The sequence below is a fragment of the Hemibagrus wyckioides genome, linkage group LG26 (genome assembly GCF_019097595.1).
Source record: "Hemibagrus wyckioides isolate EC202008001 linkage group LG26, SWU_Hwy_1.0, whole genome shotgun sequence".
NCBI classification, from domain to species: Eukaryota; Metazoa; Chordata; class Actinopteri; order Siluriformes; family Bagridae; genus Hemibagrus; species Hemibagrus wyckioides.
The window spans coordinates 7,426,066-7,440,435 of NC_080735.1; the positions used below are offsets into that span (position 1 = coordinate 7,426,066).

The 14,370-nt window shown below is 38.2% G+C and overlaps 2 protein-coding genes across 2 annotated transcripts; both read left to right on the forward strand.

The window, feature by feature from the left end:
* The first annotated feature begins 875 nt into the window (after window positions 1-875).
* mettl21e (methyltransferase like 21e) lies at window positions 876-5,824 on the forward strand. The gene is made up of 4 exons (XM_058380061.1): window positions 876-1,217; window positions 3,465-3,622; window positions 3,732-3,849; window positions 3,927-5,824. The coding sequence occupies exons 1-4, from the start codon at window positions 1,181-1,183 to the stop codon at window positions 4,349-4,351; spliced, it is 738 nt and encodes a 245-aa protein (XP_058236044.1). The 5' UTR covers window positions 876-1,180; the 3' UTR covers window positions 4,352-5,824.
* A 2,569-nt stretch (window positions 5,825-8,393) lies between these two features.
* On the forward strand, window positions 8,394-13,363 carry LOC131346405 (uncharacterized). Its single transcript, XM_058379815.1, has 10 exons — window positions 8,394-8,484; window positions 8,619-8,758; window positions 9,946-10,063; window positions 10,168-10,770; window positions 10,933-11,081; window positions 11,180-11,303; window positions 11,394-12,038; window positions 12,122-12,267; window positions 12,391-12,514; window positions 12,600-13,363. Exons 1-10 carry the CDS (start codon window positions 8,394-8,396, stop codon window positions 12,986-12,988), a joined length of 2,529 nt encoding a protein of 842 aa, XP_058235798.1. The 3' UTR covers window positions 12,989-13,363.
* Window positions 13,364-14,370: the final 1,007 nt, after the last annotated feature.

Consider the following 14,370-nt stretch of genomic DNA (forward strand, 5'->3'; position numbering starts at 1 on the left):
ACTTGTATTATGTATTGTTTTCCTTATTGTTAATGCTCTTACATAGGGTCTGATTTTGCCTTTCTTGCAACTACACTCACAGGGCACTTTATTAGGAACCCTTCTAGTACACTTTCATGCCATTATCTAATCAGCCAATCATGTGGCAGCAGTACAGAGCATAAAATCCTGCAGATATTGCCAGCAGGGTCATGTGTAATGTTCACATCAACCATCCAAATGGGGAAAGAGTGATGTCAGTGATTTTGAACGTGGCATGGTTGTTAGTACCAGAATGGCTGGTTTGAGTATTTCTGTTGATCTTTAAATGCAACAGTCTCTAGAGGTTATTCAGAATGGTGCAATATAGAAAAATCATCCAGTGAGTCATCATCCTTGTTGGAGCAACAATTTTGTTTGGAGCTGACCGAAAGCCTACAGTAACTCCGATAACTGCTCTGTACAATGGTGTTGAGCTGAAAGCATCTCAGATTGCACAGGATATCAAACCTCATTGATGAGCTATGATAGCAGTATTAGTATAGTGTTCCTAATAAAGTGCTCGGTGAGTGTATAGAATACTCCCACAATCCGGGATTAGTCTTTCAGAATATGAACCATTAAGCCTCAAGAATTGGGATGTCACTCTGTATGCATTCACATAGCTAAATGTAGATAACAATATAAATAACAGGACTTTCTAGTGCTGGTATAGATCATTCTGGAAGACAGATATCCATCAATTTCATGCTAGGTTTATAAAACAGCCCAGCCTCCTTTGTCACTGTGCCATCAGAGGGCTATTAAAAACCAGCAGAGGGCAAAACCATATTTGGTCATAAAATCCCACCCACTCTGCTTTCCCATATGTCATCCAGAAACCTATTGTTCTCTTCATCCAATCTTGGACCTGCTTTTAAACTTTCTGTCTATGGAAATCACTTAAGATCATGTCTGAATACTTAATTTCATGTGGCAGGTGTGTGTGTGAGACATGCTCTGCATATCAGTATCCTCAGTCCTCTGATTATATTTCTATCCTGTGGTATCTGGTGGGTCTCCTTCCACTGGCTGACCTACTTCTCTGAAACTCTGCCCTGTTGGTTTGAGTTTGACACTCTCGGCTGGACGGAGAGCGGACACATGTTTTGAATCTGGCGTACCTCGGTTTACTCAACACACCCAGAACTTCCACACAGCCATGGAGCAGGAGGCTGCAGAGGACGCTGAGACTCAGGGTGGGTTGATCATGGATCCATTGTTTCTTTTTATGTTCATACTGTGGAAACTCACAATCCAAACTGTATAGGCTTTAACGTCCTACACGTCTGTGTAAACAGAGACAACTTAACTTAATCTCTATAGAGGTTTACTTGATGCCTGTGAACCAAAGCTTAATAAAAGTCAGGGTGTGTTTTACTTTACTGCATAAAATATCATCAATGAGAAATGTCTCGCTCAAAATGGAAGCTGACGTTTTCAAATAACGAATATGTGAGTTATATAACTGTGGATTAACGCTGTAGCCTGTGATCTGCATTGGATATGAATTCCTGTTTAAACAATAACCTTTATGTTAGACACTTTTCCACAGATTACACATAAGATAAGTGTTACAGATAAGTTGCAGCTGTTTATGGCTGTAACAAAGCACAGGCTAATAATAGGGATGGGGTGGGGTGGGGGTAGGGGTATTTAGCTTAGTGTTGGGGGTACAGTGCTCTGTGTAAACTTGCACATGAAGGATTGCACTTAAGATCTTGACCCTTGTGTAATGTTTACTCTTGGACTCATTGCTGCTGTTCAGGTCAAACTAACATTATTGAGTTTTAAAAGCAAAAAGACATGCATAAAAGTCCATAACATACATATTGTCTTTATCTTCATCCCAGTCACATTTAACAATGATTTTTGTGATAACTTTATGATTTGTGTAACAAAATATATTAGAAAGACCTTGTTGGCATAAATCTAGAAAAAAACAAAACAATCATAGAAAAGTGTTTCCATGAATATTGTTTTGAACTGTTTTATAAAATACAGGTGATGAACAATAGGAGAAGCACAAGATTATTGTAATCACTGGCTATGAAATGCAGATGATTTACAACAAATGCAGAATGATTTTAGTAAAAATATAAAAAGGCCATATGACCCAGACTTCATACAAGGGATTAATACTTTTTCTCATGCTATTAATCTAATCACTCTATTTTGGTGCATTTAAAAAAAATTTTTTATACTGTAACTATTTTAAATATTCAGTCAAATATATCTGGATTTTATCACACACCCTGATCAATCAGTTTTGTACAATGACTGACTATTCATATCACATTGCTCTCCACAGATTAACGTTTCTGCAGTCATATGAAATCTAAACGTGTCTCACAGAATCATTCACTTGCTTCAGTTAATAATGAATCCAGAATATATAACCATTTTTCTTTCCTAGTCCAGAAGTCTAATAGATACTTTAATAGTGTACTTATGTATACGTCTAGATTTCTATTTCAGTTTTCTCACTAGGACACTAGGAACTGTTAATAAGTAGAATACAATTCCTCATTTAAACTCTAACAGGGTGACACCTGATCCTTATATGTATTTATTGTATTTATTTTGAAATGTCTGTCTATTTAAGGTTTCTGTTTGTGAGAAGTTCAGCTTCCTAGAGCTAAAATGAGGTAAAACAACTGAGGAATGTGTTGAGAATTCCAAGAAGTAGAGATCCATCTCTAATCCATCAGCAAAATATTTACAGTTTGGTGAAGGAATAAACAGAAAACCCATAATGTAAAGTCTTAGAAAGGTGTTAGGCCATCATGAGCTGGCAGGAACATTATCAATGTGTTAGACACATGCCTGGAACATCACTGCAACTGCACAGGAAGGATGAGCACAGTACTTCCCACAAGATATTCCCACTACTGGTGTTTTGATGATGATGATGATGATGATGATGATAATGATGGTGGTGGTGGTGGACATTCTTGTGCAAAAACTCAGTGGAGTGATGTTCAGCTGTATTGGGATCTATAGACTGTGAAATTTATATAACAATTCAGAGAGATCTCATGCTGTTTGAATGGAAGCATGTTCATCTTGGGAAAGGCCACTCCCATCAGGAAGGAAGTATTTCATCATAAAATAAAGTTAATCAGTCAAATTTGTATTCATTTGCAGTCAAGTCAGAGTAATCAACACAGCACAGAGAACAATAGAGCAGTTTCGGTACCTGTTACACACTGCAAGCTAGTTAGTAGTAGTTTTTTGTTCATTTTCACCATAAGCAAGCTCTAAAAATGAGTTTGTGCTTTTGTACTTTACCTGAAGTAAATAATTCAAAAGAGTATTGTAATAGATAACTATCTGAACATTTACTTAAGTAAAATGTGTGTGTGTGTGTTTGCTTGTACCTCCTCTAACTGTTGATTTCCTTCCACCTATAATCTCCTCCTTGTTGACTGTGTTTAATGCCACAGAAGTTCCTCCAGATGCCGAGCTGGCAGCAGCTATTATGAAAAGACATTTTCGACCATCTCTGATTAAATGTGAAGCATGGGAGGGATATACATTTGCCAATCTGGAGATTAAAATCAAAGAGTCGACTGATTGTTATGGTGCTGTGCTGTGGCCCTCAGTAAGCTTTCTTTTTTGGTGATCAGACTACTCAAGTATTCAAACCATTTTTTTTGTAATTGCCATATTTATCATTGTTTATTTATTTATTTATGTTTCTTTTTAATTAGGCCATGGTGTTGTGTCATTTTCTTGACACGCATCAGGAAAAATATAACCTTGTAGATAAGAACGTCATTGAGATTGGTGCTGGAACGGGATTGGTTACTATAGTGTGCAGCCTTCTAGGTAAGAATGAAGTATGATCTTAGCATCTTAGTCATTTAGTGTAAGTATCTTCAAATAATTTTTTTCATAACTTCCAGGTGCAAAAGTGACGTCCACCGACCTCCCAGATGTTCTCGGTAACCTGCGCTACAACGTGAGCCGCAACACAAGGGGACGCTGTCGCTACGAGCCCCATGTGACAGAGCTCACCTGGGGGCAGCAGCTAGAAGAGCGTTTCCCTCGCGCATCCTGTCGCTATGACTACCTCATGGCAGCAGATGTTGTCTACTCCCACCCGTACCTCAGCGAACTGATGGAGACCTTCGAACACCTGTGCTCAGAGGACACTGTTATATTCTGGGCAATGCGGTTCCGCCTGGACCCCGAGAATAGCTTTGTGGACCGATTTAGAGTGCGCTTTCATTTGGAGGAGCTTTATGACCTGCCCAGTCTGCATATTAAGTTGTACAGAGCGCAGAAGAAAGTCTCAGGTTCACAGAGTCATTCTGGGGCTGCAGCGTAGAGTACAGGATGGTATCTGCTCAGGATATAGCTGTGTGTTTAAACTCCTGAATTCACTGTGGGTGTGATAATAAAATGCATTAATTTGGCAGCTAAGAAAATTCCAAAATTTTGAAGGTTCATATTAATTTGTTTTCTGAAGGAGTGATATCAAAAACTTCTAAAATTAATACATTTTGTGTGAATAAAGCAGATACAAAGGTATTTTTCCAAAAGTATCAGTCTTAATACGTGGCTTGACAGCTAACCGGCTCTCAGGCCTGAGATTTGAACCGACAACCAGCCACTAGTACAGATCTCTTTGTTTACTACACAGCATTATTTAATCCAATATTTCCAAGAACTGAATCTGTACAGAGATTAAAATATTTAAGACCAAACTGAGGAGAAAAACACTGTAGCTCATCACCATTGCAGTAAGAGTTTTAGAAGCTCTGAGAGAGCATGCATTAATCCACCCACCCTCCTACCTCGGGCAGTTTTCATTCCTGGTGCAACCCCCTGGGCCCCTTTTCTATTCTGCATGTCTCTTCGATGACTGAACTGTACAAAAATAACCAGGGGAGTTATGGAAGAGCTACACAAACATTACTAACTAATGTATCCTTTTGTTACTGAAGATATTTGTCAGCCAAATGAGATACCTACTGATTTAGAATTTTAAAAAAAAAAGACTTAAATGTAGGACTGAAGCAAAATTAACAGCAGAATATTTTGCTTACAGAGAGAAATAATGTCAAAAAGTTAGACTGTTCCTGCCAGTAAACAGACCACTCAGTGCTCAGTTTTCATTTTGTATATTTACAGCATATGAAGTTTCAGCTTCTGGTTAGTTTCCAGGTATTAACTGAACTAAAAGCAGCATTAGGTATAAGTTATAATATTGTAGGATCATGTGGCAAACCAGAATCAGTTTAAGACCAATTAACATTTACTTATGAAATGAATGGAAGTATTAAACATTAGAATCTGTAATGTGTGTGTGTGTGTGTGTGTGTTTTGCATTGTGTGACTATTGCATTATGTACAGACTATACAGTACAGAAGGTGCTGTGATTATAATATACACACATTTCACTGTATTTACAGTGTGATGAGAAAAAACCCACTAGTCACTGTGTAAACTCCCTTTAAAGCTTTAAACTGTTGCCTTCTGCAGTCTAATGATTCATCAGTCGTGATTCAATGATCCAGTGATCATCAAATTGAAGATCCGTCATGACCACTAGACTGTCTTACAGTAAAATACATGAGATTTTACATTTCTTTCTGTCTTCCTAACAAAATATAAATGAACCATGAACTGCTTTGTATTTGTACAATAAACCTCATGTCAAAATCATGATGTTTTTGGACTTGTTCCTGTGCAGTAAGCTATTTGTAATTGATTTTAGGGCGCTACCGATGGCATTGATCTAATATCCAGGAACCGAATCAGGCCGATATCAGAGAGAATGAATTTGACGAGATCCTGGAACAAATGGAAAATATTTCTTTTTAACTGGAAATGTCCTTTATAAAGAGAATTAATACATAGAGATTTTTATTATTGATGATGATGATGATTATTACTATTATGATGATGATGAGGATGATGTAAGTAGTTTTGTGTGAAAGCTAGGTTTTGTGCAAGTCACGTTTACAGCTATGTATTTTTCCTTCAGTTAAACATAATTTTAAAGCTTTGTGATTTTTTCAAAGTAAAAAATGTGGGACAGAAATCAGCTGATTCTCAGTGGATGTTATTCATCTCATTTGCATGTTTTAATATTTTAACATTTATATTTTTCAATGATAAATTTGTGACATCATGAGTATTAACCCTCATCTTGCAATTTACAGCATTTTGACTCGTATGTAATCGACTTGTACAGTAAACATCAGGTCACATGAATCTATTCTTGGACCCTGTAGAGAGAGTGAGTGATAAATTAGGTGCTAATTTGGATGAACTCATATTCCACCCATCTGTATAAAACACACACCTTAAATCTTTTGCAAATAATTATTTATAACACATAATTATGCTTATGCAGCATTTGTTCACTATTCAACAAGTTTGTTATTGCTGATCAGTCTAACTTTTGGTGTGCATAATACATTCAAATAGAATTCTTTTATAATATAATCATACAAATAAATCCTTTATATTTATTCAGAATCAGCTGTTGATTAAATTCCCAGATTTTAGATTCTCAGGTTCAGATTAACAGCCTGGTGATTTACATTCCCTCAGGATAACTTGGTTCGGAGCTGTGATTTATGAAGGAGGTGTAACGTAATGCACATCACAACATTCCTCAAGGCAACAGTCCTGCTGGTTGTGTTACATGTAGAAATAAACATTCTCCTGCTCACGTATTGCACACAGGATGGATGTGATACCAGGAAAAGAAATTTTTGGAACGGTTTATAAATGATAGTCACTTTATCATTGTTTCATTGATAGAGAGCATTTTCTTGAGAGGAGATTAATCCTGGATGTGATGTCACCTCTACTCTGCCCCCTGCTTACTTCCATCCCTAAAAGGTTGAGGAGTTAAACTGGCTGCCTGCTATGCAAAGTTTTTTCTTTTTCTTTTTTTTGTGATGAAGGAAACAGGAGAAGATGCAGAGAGAATTTAGATCACGAGGGTATTTAATGTCAGGGTTACCGAAGATTTCCAAACTCTCTGAATGGATGCAACACCTGCCATATTGAGTTTCCCATCTGCATAATGCATCAACTGTGAACATAACAATTGTGCATTATAAAAATACACAACACAGTGTGTTTACAGTGCGGACCAGATGCTAGAGGGAGCAGGATAACTCACACCTACAGTGTTAGACATTCAGTAAAAGGCCAAAAGGTTCTGAGAAAGTTCAGCTATAACGTTTCAACAATAACGTTCCTGCAATGTTGTAAAAACTGTCACCAGGTTTTGCTAACATTTTAACAGAATAACATTGTTTACATTTTAAATAACGTTGTTTAAAAATTACAGGTACCTTTTCTTCAGCTAAACGGTTATAAAAGTTGTGTTTTAACTTTGACAAAACCTCCAGAAAACCCAGAAAAGTGAATGTTCATGAAAACACAAGTGCCCCAAAAACCCACAACTTTTAAACACTTTAAAATCATCTCTAGCTGGAAAAATGTCAAACTTATGAATGCTGACACAATATATGGAGACAGCATAGGACTACTTAATTTACACTGAACTAAACTTAAGCTATTATTATGTGAGGAGATCAATATGCAGTCTCAATTGCAGAGAAACTTTTATTTTTTGGCATCAAAATACAAACAAGTTCCTTTTTCTGTAAACAATTATAATGTATTACAATGCACGTGCAATTTTCACCTTTACTTCGTATTCATCTTTAAATCGTCATCTACATTTCATCCCAAAACATAACCGAGTGTCCTCATACTTCATCAAGTGCTAATGATCATGTCCATCGACTCCTTCCATAAATAGAAAGCTCTCCTTCTGTTCTTTGCAATCTCTCCCATTTTGTGTGGATCTTTCAGCAAGCGCCTGCTTCATGCTTCATGTATCTCTTTCTAATTTTAATCTGGGCTCCGGTGATGTTGGGAGTGTCTGCTATGATGCTGCTCGTCTATAATTCTGTCTGGCTGAAGGCTGAAAATGCAGTCAGGACGGTTACCTGAACACGCCTGGGAATCTGCTGACTGCAGGTATGTGCGGTGTGGATTTATATCTCCGTCGCAGGATGGATTAATCAGCTGAGATCATTTAGAGCAATTTTATTCTTTCATCTTTTTGCTTGAGACTTTTGATGCAGTACCCCAATGCAGTGTTTTGTACACAGTGTTTAAACGTCCAGCATTTCTTCAAAGTTAAAGTTTGTCTGTTAACTATTTGGGCATGGATTTTATTCATATTCATTTTACCACATTATAAATGAATGATGAAGCGAAAGCTACATTTTACTCAGTAAATTTACAATCATTAAAAGCATGAAGTGGACAAGGCTTTTAATGTTTTTAATATTTTAATACATTTTCTTAAATATTACAGTGCAAAGATATAGTGATGGAGGGAATCGTAGCCGAGTGCACCGACAAAGAAGAAACAGAGGAGGAAACAGAGGAGGCAATAGAAGAGGCAGAAGTAAATAAGGACGGTATGTACATTTGGAATGATCAGTACATTTGAACAAACATGAAATGAAATTGATACTAATAGGATGGTTAATAAATTTGTTGAGCAAAAATAATCTCAGTGCTATGATTTTACTCTTCTTATCTCGGGGCTCAGACCTCAGTGGTGTGGTGTGTCAGAAAGCCTGGGAGCCAAACTTCTACTGCAACCTGAACAAGGAGATTCATTACTACGCTGGACATGAAATCAGGATCTATGAGTCTCTTGATTCTTACGGCGCCATCATCTGGCCTGCGGTGAGAATCATGATCACTTTGAACACACAATTTATGGAAAGTGATGGGCTACTGATCAGAAGGTTAAAATACCAGGACCACCAAGCTGCTACTGCTGTGCCCTTGAAGAAGGCCCTTAAACCTCAACTGCTCAGTTGTATAAATAAGATAAAAGCCAAATGCTGTAAATGTAAATTTCCAAAAAACTAGCCCATTTATTGCCCTGGAGAGAATAAATAGTGCTAAGACTAATCCTATAATGTCTTATAAGATTGGAGACACTTGTAGAGGGATCTTAATCATCCATGCAGGATGTCTGAAGCTCCTGTTTAATGTTTGTTCAAGTTCACTTCCATTTTCAACACAGATCCCAGTTTGGTCAGTGGGATTCAGCTCCAAACATTGAGAAGGTTTTGCATAGAAATATCCTGGCACTTAGCACATATCATGATACCATCAACCTTAACAAAATCCTATGAAGCAGCAGCCAGAAAACAGCCCTAAAGCACCACAGTGGGGTATCAGGTGATTTTACTTGCATGCAGTCCCCTTTTGTTGCCAAATATCCTGATGACCAAAAAGTTATTTTGGTTTTATCTGGCATCAGAACACACATCAACTAAATCTCAGTAAAGTTCAGACACTGCTTTTTGTTAGTCACTTTCAGGAACCTCTTGAAACACCTTGTTGTAAAAAGGAACCTGACAAATTCTGGCAAATGCGCACAGTATCTGACATGTGAAACTTTTTATTATGGTACTAGTTGTGCTAATGGTGTTTTAGCTGCGTGTTAATTTTTATATCAACTATTAGGTCAACAACAATCATCTGTCACTTTAGTACTGCAAGGTTAGATGTGTGCAACTGTGTTTTTACCTGAACTTATTCGTCTCCCATTTGTGGAGTGTTAAAGCTTCATGGGATACTCGTATAGAACAGAAAAAAGGGCTCAGAAACTAATCAGGGAAAATGTGAATAAAATGCAAAAATGAAGAAACAATCCATTGCATGGCAATATGCTAATAACAAGACATGTTTTAAAGTGTAGGATTATTACAGATCGTAAAACAAACAAATTATCGGTCCTGCATTATGTTATTATATGTAATAACCTTTGCAGTCCAGTCACATGTACACACAGCAGAGACCTCGGATGAACACCAGTGCTTTTTTTCAGTTGTTAATTCCAGTTCTTTTCAAACATGTAGGGAGTTGCACTATGTCAATATCTGGATTCTAATCGAACAACAATGAATCTGCAAGACAAAGCTGTTTTAGAGCTTGGATCGGGAACTGGCTTGGTATCCATTGTAGCCAGCCTGTTAGGTAAGTTAAATCACTGACATACACGTTCAAAATGGCTGTAAATTTATATTGAATGCATGAATGTTTGTGTTTTAGACAATGATAATGTTGTAAGTGCTCTACAGGTGCTTGGGTCACAGCTAGTGACCTTCCTGAAGTTTTGGGAAACCTGCGAAGTAACTTGTACAGAAACACAAGGGGATACTGCAAATACACACCACAAGTGGCAGTGGTGTCGTGGGGTCACGACCTGGAGCAAACTTTTCCCCGCTCTGTTTACCGATACGATTACGTTTTGGCCTCAGACGTGGTCTACCATCATGACTTCTTAGCCAAGCTGTTAGTGACCATGCGCCATTTCTGCCAACCAGGCACGACCCTGATCTGGGCCAATAAGATCCGCTTTGAGTCTGATCTGGCGTTTACGGAGAACTTTAAGAAGACCTTTAACACCACGTTACTTGCAGATATGGGTGAGATTAAAATTTACTCTGCCACCATGAAAGATGAGGTTGAGGTAGAAAATGATATTCCAGTGATGCTGGTAGAAGATGCAGCAAAGCAGGAGAAGGAGACAGAAGAGTGCAACTTTGGAGAAATTAACAAGAAGCAGGATCAGTGTGTGGATGAGGACGAAGGGGAGGAATTGAACATTGAGTCAGAGACAATGAATGTCAATGGAAGAGAAGAAGAATCTGAAGATAATTGCGATGATAAATATAAAGAAGGTAAATATTTGTAAGCCATGCATACCTGTGTCATGTCTTCCCAGAAATCAGATACTGACAAAAAATCTGCTTACATCATCATTTGTGCAAAAGTTTTCTTCTGTGTCGAACATTTGGACTGCTTGTAAGATGAAATCATTTTTGACTCTGTATGTTTAGCAGAATCACATGACTCAGAGAGGCATGAACAGTTGGTCTTCCAGAGATGCTATTCACCCAGTACGGAGGATAAAACAGTAAAAGAGGTTTACAACTTTGTTGGTCACAAAATCTGCATTGAAAGTTCCGATGGTGAAATCACATGTCCTGCAGTAAGTCTCCGTAATTGCAGGTTGTCGTACGTGAAAGCTGAATGACATTAAGTGACAAAATATGGATAAGATTGCTTCTGATGTGCATTCTTGTCTAGGCAGTGGCTTTATGCAAATTCCTCGAAACACCAGCAGGTCAAGAGAAGATTGTTCTGCTTGACCAAACTGTATTAGAGCTGCATGCAGGCACTGGATTGCTGTCAATAGTAGCTACATTATTGGGTAGGGTATGAGTTTCACAATATAGTTTGATATAGAAATGTATCAACAATTAATAATAAACAAATTGTAAATTGGTAAATTGTCTTGTAGGTGCCAGAGTAACAGCTACGGATCAACTAGAAAGCTTGGAGAATCTAGAAAGTAACTTGAATGAAAATACAAGAGGTTATCAGAGGCACAAACCTCAAGTGACAAGGCTAACACATGACCTCAAGCAAAACTTCCCTCATTCCAAGTGTCATTATGATTACGTGCTGGCAGCTGAGATGCTCTACAACCTCGACTGCTTCACTGAGCTATTGGTTACCATGAGACATTTCTGCCAACCAGGCACAAACCTGATCTGGGCCATTAAAGTGTGTTACCCATCTGACTTGATCTTCATTGACGACTTCAATAAAGCTTTCCATGCCACCATGCTCGCAGAGTTGGATAGGGTGAGGATTTACTTGGCAATTCACAGAGCTCCAGACAACAAAGATGACCTGATGAAAACAACGAGCATGGAGGAAGAGATGGAAAAGTGTCTCTCAGCATGGAACCATACAGAGGATGAGAATCCAACCAGGGAAACGACACAAAACAGTAAAGATTGCATTAAAGAGGATAAGGGAAAATGTGAGGAAGCTGTTCTACATCATCAGGAAGTGGAGGATGAGCAAGAACTGACTGGAGGAACTGACAGTGAAGGGGAAGAGTCCCAGGTTCACAGTGAATTGGAGTCATTTTCAACAGGTATTAAGATCACTGTTAAGGAATTACATCAATTTATTATGCTATGTTTTTAAAAAAAAATATCATTTCATCTCCTTTCACAGATGAATCAGATGAACAGTTATCATGTCAGAGGATTTGGGAATCCAAGTTTTCCTACTTCCCCGGCAAAGAGATTCACTACTTCATGGGTCACAGAATCATCATAGAGGAGTCATTTGATTCTTACGGTGCCATGATTTGGCCTGCGGTGAGTGTCGAATGAGAACAAAGATTAAAGGGTTGATTAAAGCAGCAGTCCACTCCATTACCATTCACTGCAGCCAATTTATGAATCTTGTAGTGATATAGGAACATTTGTGCCTTTTTGCAGGCAGTAGCTCTTTGTAAATTCCTGGAAACAGAAGAAGGGAGGCAGACAATTAACCTTTTTGACAAAACAGTTCTGGAGATCGGAGCAGGGACTGGGCTACTCTCAATTGTCATAACCTTGCTTGGTAGGTCTTAAATTGCTTGTTTACTCTCTGTATACACGAACGAATCAAACACAAACGTTTGATCAGTATTAAATTATGTTCACAGGTGCCAAATTAACAGCCACAGATCTGCCAGAAATCTTGAGTAATTTGAGATACAACCTCAATCGGAATACCAGGTGGCTGCGCAGACATGAACCTCAGGTGAAGGAACTGTCCTGGGGTTTCGAGTTAGAAAAAACCTTCCCTCGCTCCTTACACCACTACGACTACATACTGGCAGCTGATGTAGTTTACCATCATAACTTCCTAGATGAGCTTCTAGCCACCATGCATCATTTCTGCCGACCAGGCACGACTCTCATCTGGGCCAATAAGATACGATATCCATCTGACCTGACCTTTTTAGAAAACTTTGAGAAGATTTTCCATGCCACACTACTAGCAGAGCTGGAGGAAATACGGATTTATAGCGCCACATATAAATCTTCATAAAGAAGAATGGACAAGAATGAGATGTTGATGAATAAGATGCTGAAGAACTGAACTGTGGGATTTTTTTCATATTTACGAATTGGGAAGTCGTAATTACGACGTCAGGTGCGTTCAAGTCACTTTGGGTGGAGCAACATGGAGGTGTATATTATCTTAAGAAACTAAAAAAAGGTGTTTTACTAACAGCAAGGTTTTTTTGTGTTTTTTTTTACCTCGATTTCTTGAGGAAACGAGCAAGGTGTGTTTTGCATTTTTATGTTTTTATTCAATTTATGAAACAGTTGTAAATTTTATCGTTATAATATGGTTATATATATTCCTTTTTTCTCCTGTTCTTAAATGTTAACAAATTTGCTTGTATTTTAATAATTTGCCGCATAATAACTGAAAATAACTAACATCCTAAGCTTCTGAGATGAGTTAATATCAAATTTCAATAAATTCACCATAATTTACAGATGTTTTATTCATTTTTACACCATATTTTGCTTACACACCTCGGGGCGTAAATCCGATATGGCTATTTGCAGCGCCCTCTGCTGCCTGTAATGTGAACTAAAAACCGAAGACTTGTCCTCAGCTGATGAAACTGGGTATGTCTTGTGAGTTGCCTTTTAAAGAGAAACTTGTGTGCCAGTGTACGTGCGACACCGACTGTTATAAGGCCACAGAAAACACCTCCCTGTTACTTGCTGGTAGAAGCCATAGAGAGAACTTTAGAGGTGTGTAATTTCATATTTCATATTTACAGCTTAACCCAGTGTGTCCATTATTTCCCAGTTGCTGAGCAAAAGCCTGGTGTGTTGGTGCATGTGACTAAACCTAGGGGCATTTGTAGGTGTTTAAATGTGGAGCAATTGCATCTTTAGTAATAGAATAAAAACTCAATGAACGCTTTAATCAGCGCCCACAGCTTTGTGCAAGTTTGTCAAGACTATTTATCATATAGCATATACACTATATTGCCAAAAGTTTTGGGACACCCCTCCAAATCATTGAATTCAGGTGTTGTTTTTCAGGGGTTGGGCTTGGCCTCTTAGCTCCAATGAAAGGAACTCTTAATGCTTCAGCATACCAAGACATTTGGACAATTTCATTCTCCTAACTTTGTGGGAACAGTTTGGGGATGACCTCTTCCTGTTCTAATATGACTGAGCACCAGTGCACAAAGCAAGGTCCATAAAGACATGGATGAGTTTGGTGTGGAGGAACATGACTGGCCTGCACAGAGTCCTGACCTCAACCTGATAGAACACCTTTGGGATGAATTAGTGTGGTGACTGTGAACCAGGCCAATTCTAAAAACTTCTAATTTGGTTTTTCTCCACTTTCGCTCGAGGTTACGGGTTGCTCTCTTGAGGGCGTGGGTATGACTATTGTAC

What these genes read in the sequence shown, in the direction of transcription:
- mettl21e (XM_058380061.1), top strand. Translation starts at nt 1,181, where the DNA reads ATGGAGCAGGAGGCTGCAGAGGACGCTGAGACTCAGG. An exon ending in GTGCTGTGCTGTGGCCCTCA is followed by an intron (nt 3,623 to 3,731) that starts GTAAGCTTTCTT and finishes CTTTTTAATTAG; the next exon opens with GCCATGGTGTTGTGTCATTT. An exon ending in TATAGTGTGCAGCCTTCTAG is followed by an intron (nt 3,850 to 3,926) that starts GTAAGAATGAAG and finishes CATAACTTCCAG; the next exon opens with GTGCAAAAGTGACGTCCACC.
- LOC131346405 (XM_058379815.1), top strand. Translation starts at nt 8,394, where the DNA reads ATGGAGGGAATCGTAGCCGAGTGCACCGACAAAGAAGAAACAGAGGAG. An exon ending in GGCAGAAGTAAATAAGGACG is followed by an intron (nt 8,485 to 8,618) that starts GTATGTACATTT and finishes CTCGGGGCTCAG; the next exon opens with ACCTCAGTGGTGTGGTGTGT. An exon ending in GCGCCATCATCTGGCCTGCG is followed by an intron (nt 8,759 to 9,945) that starts GTGAGAATCATG and finishes TCAAACATGTAG; the next exon opens with GGAGTTGCACTATGTCAATA.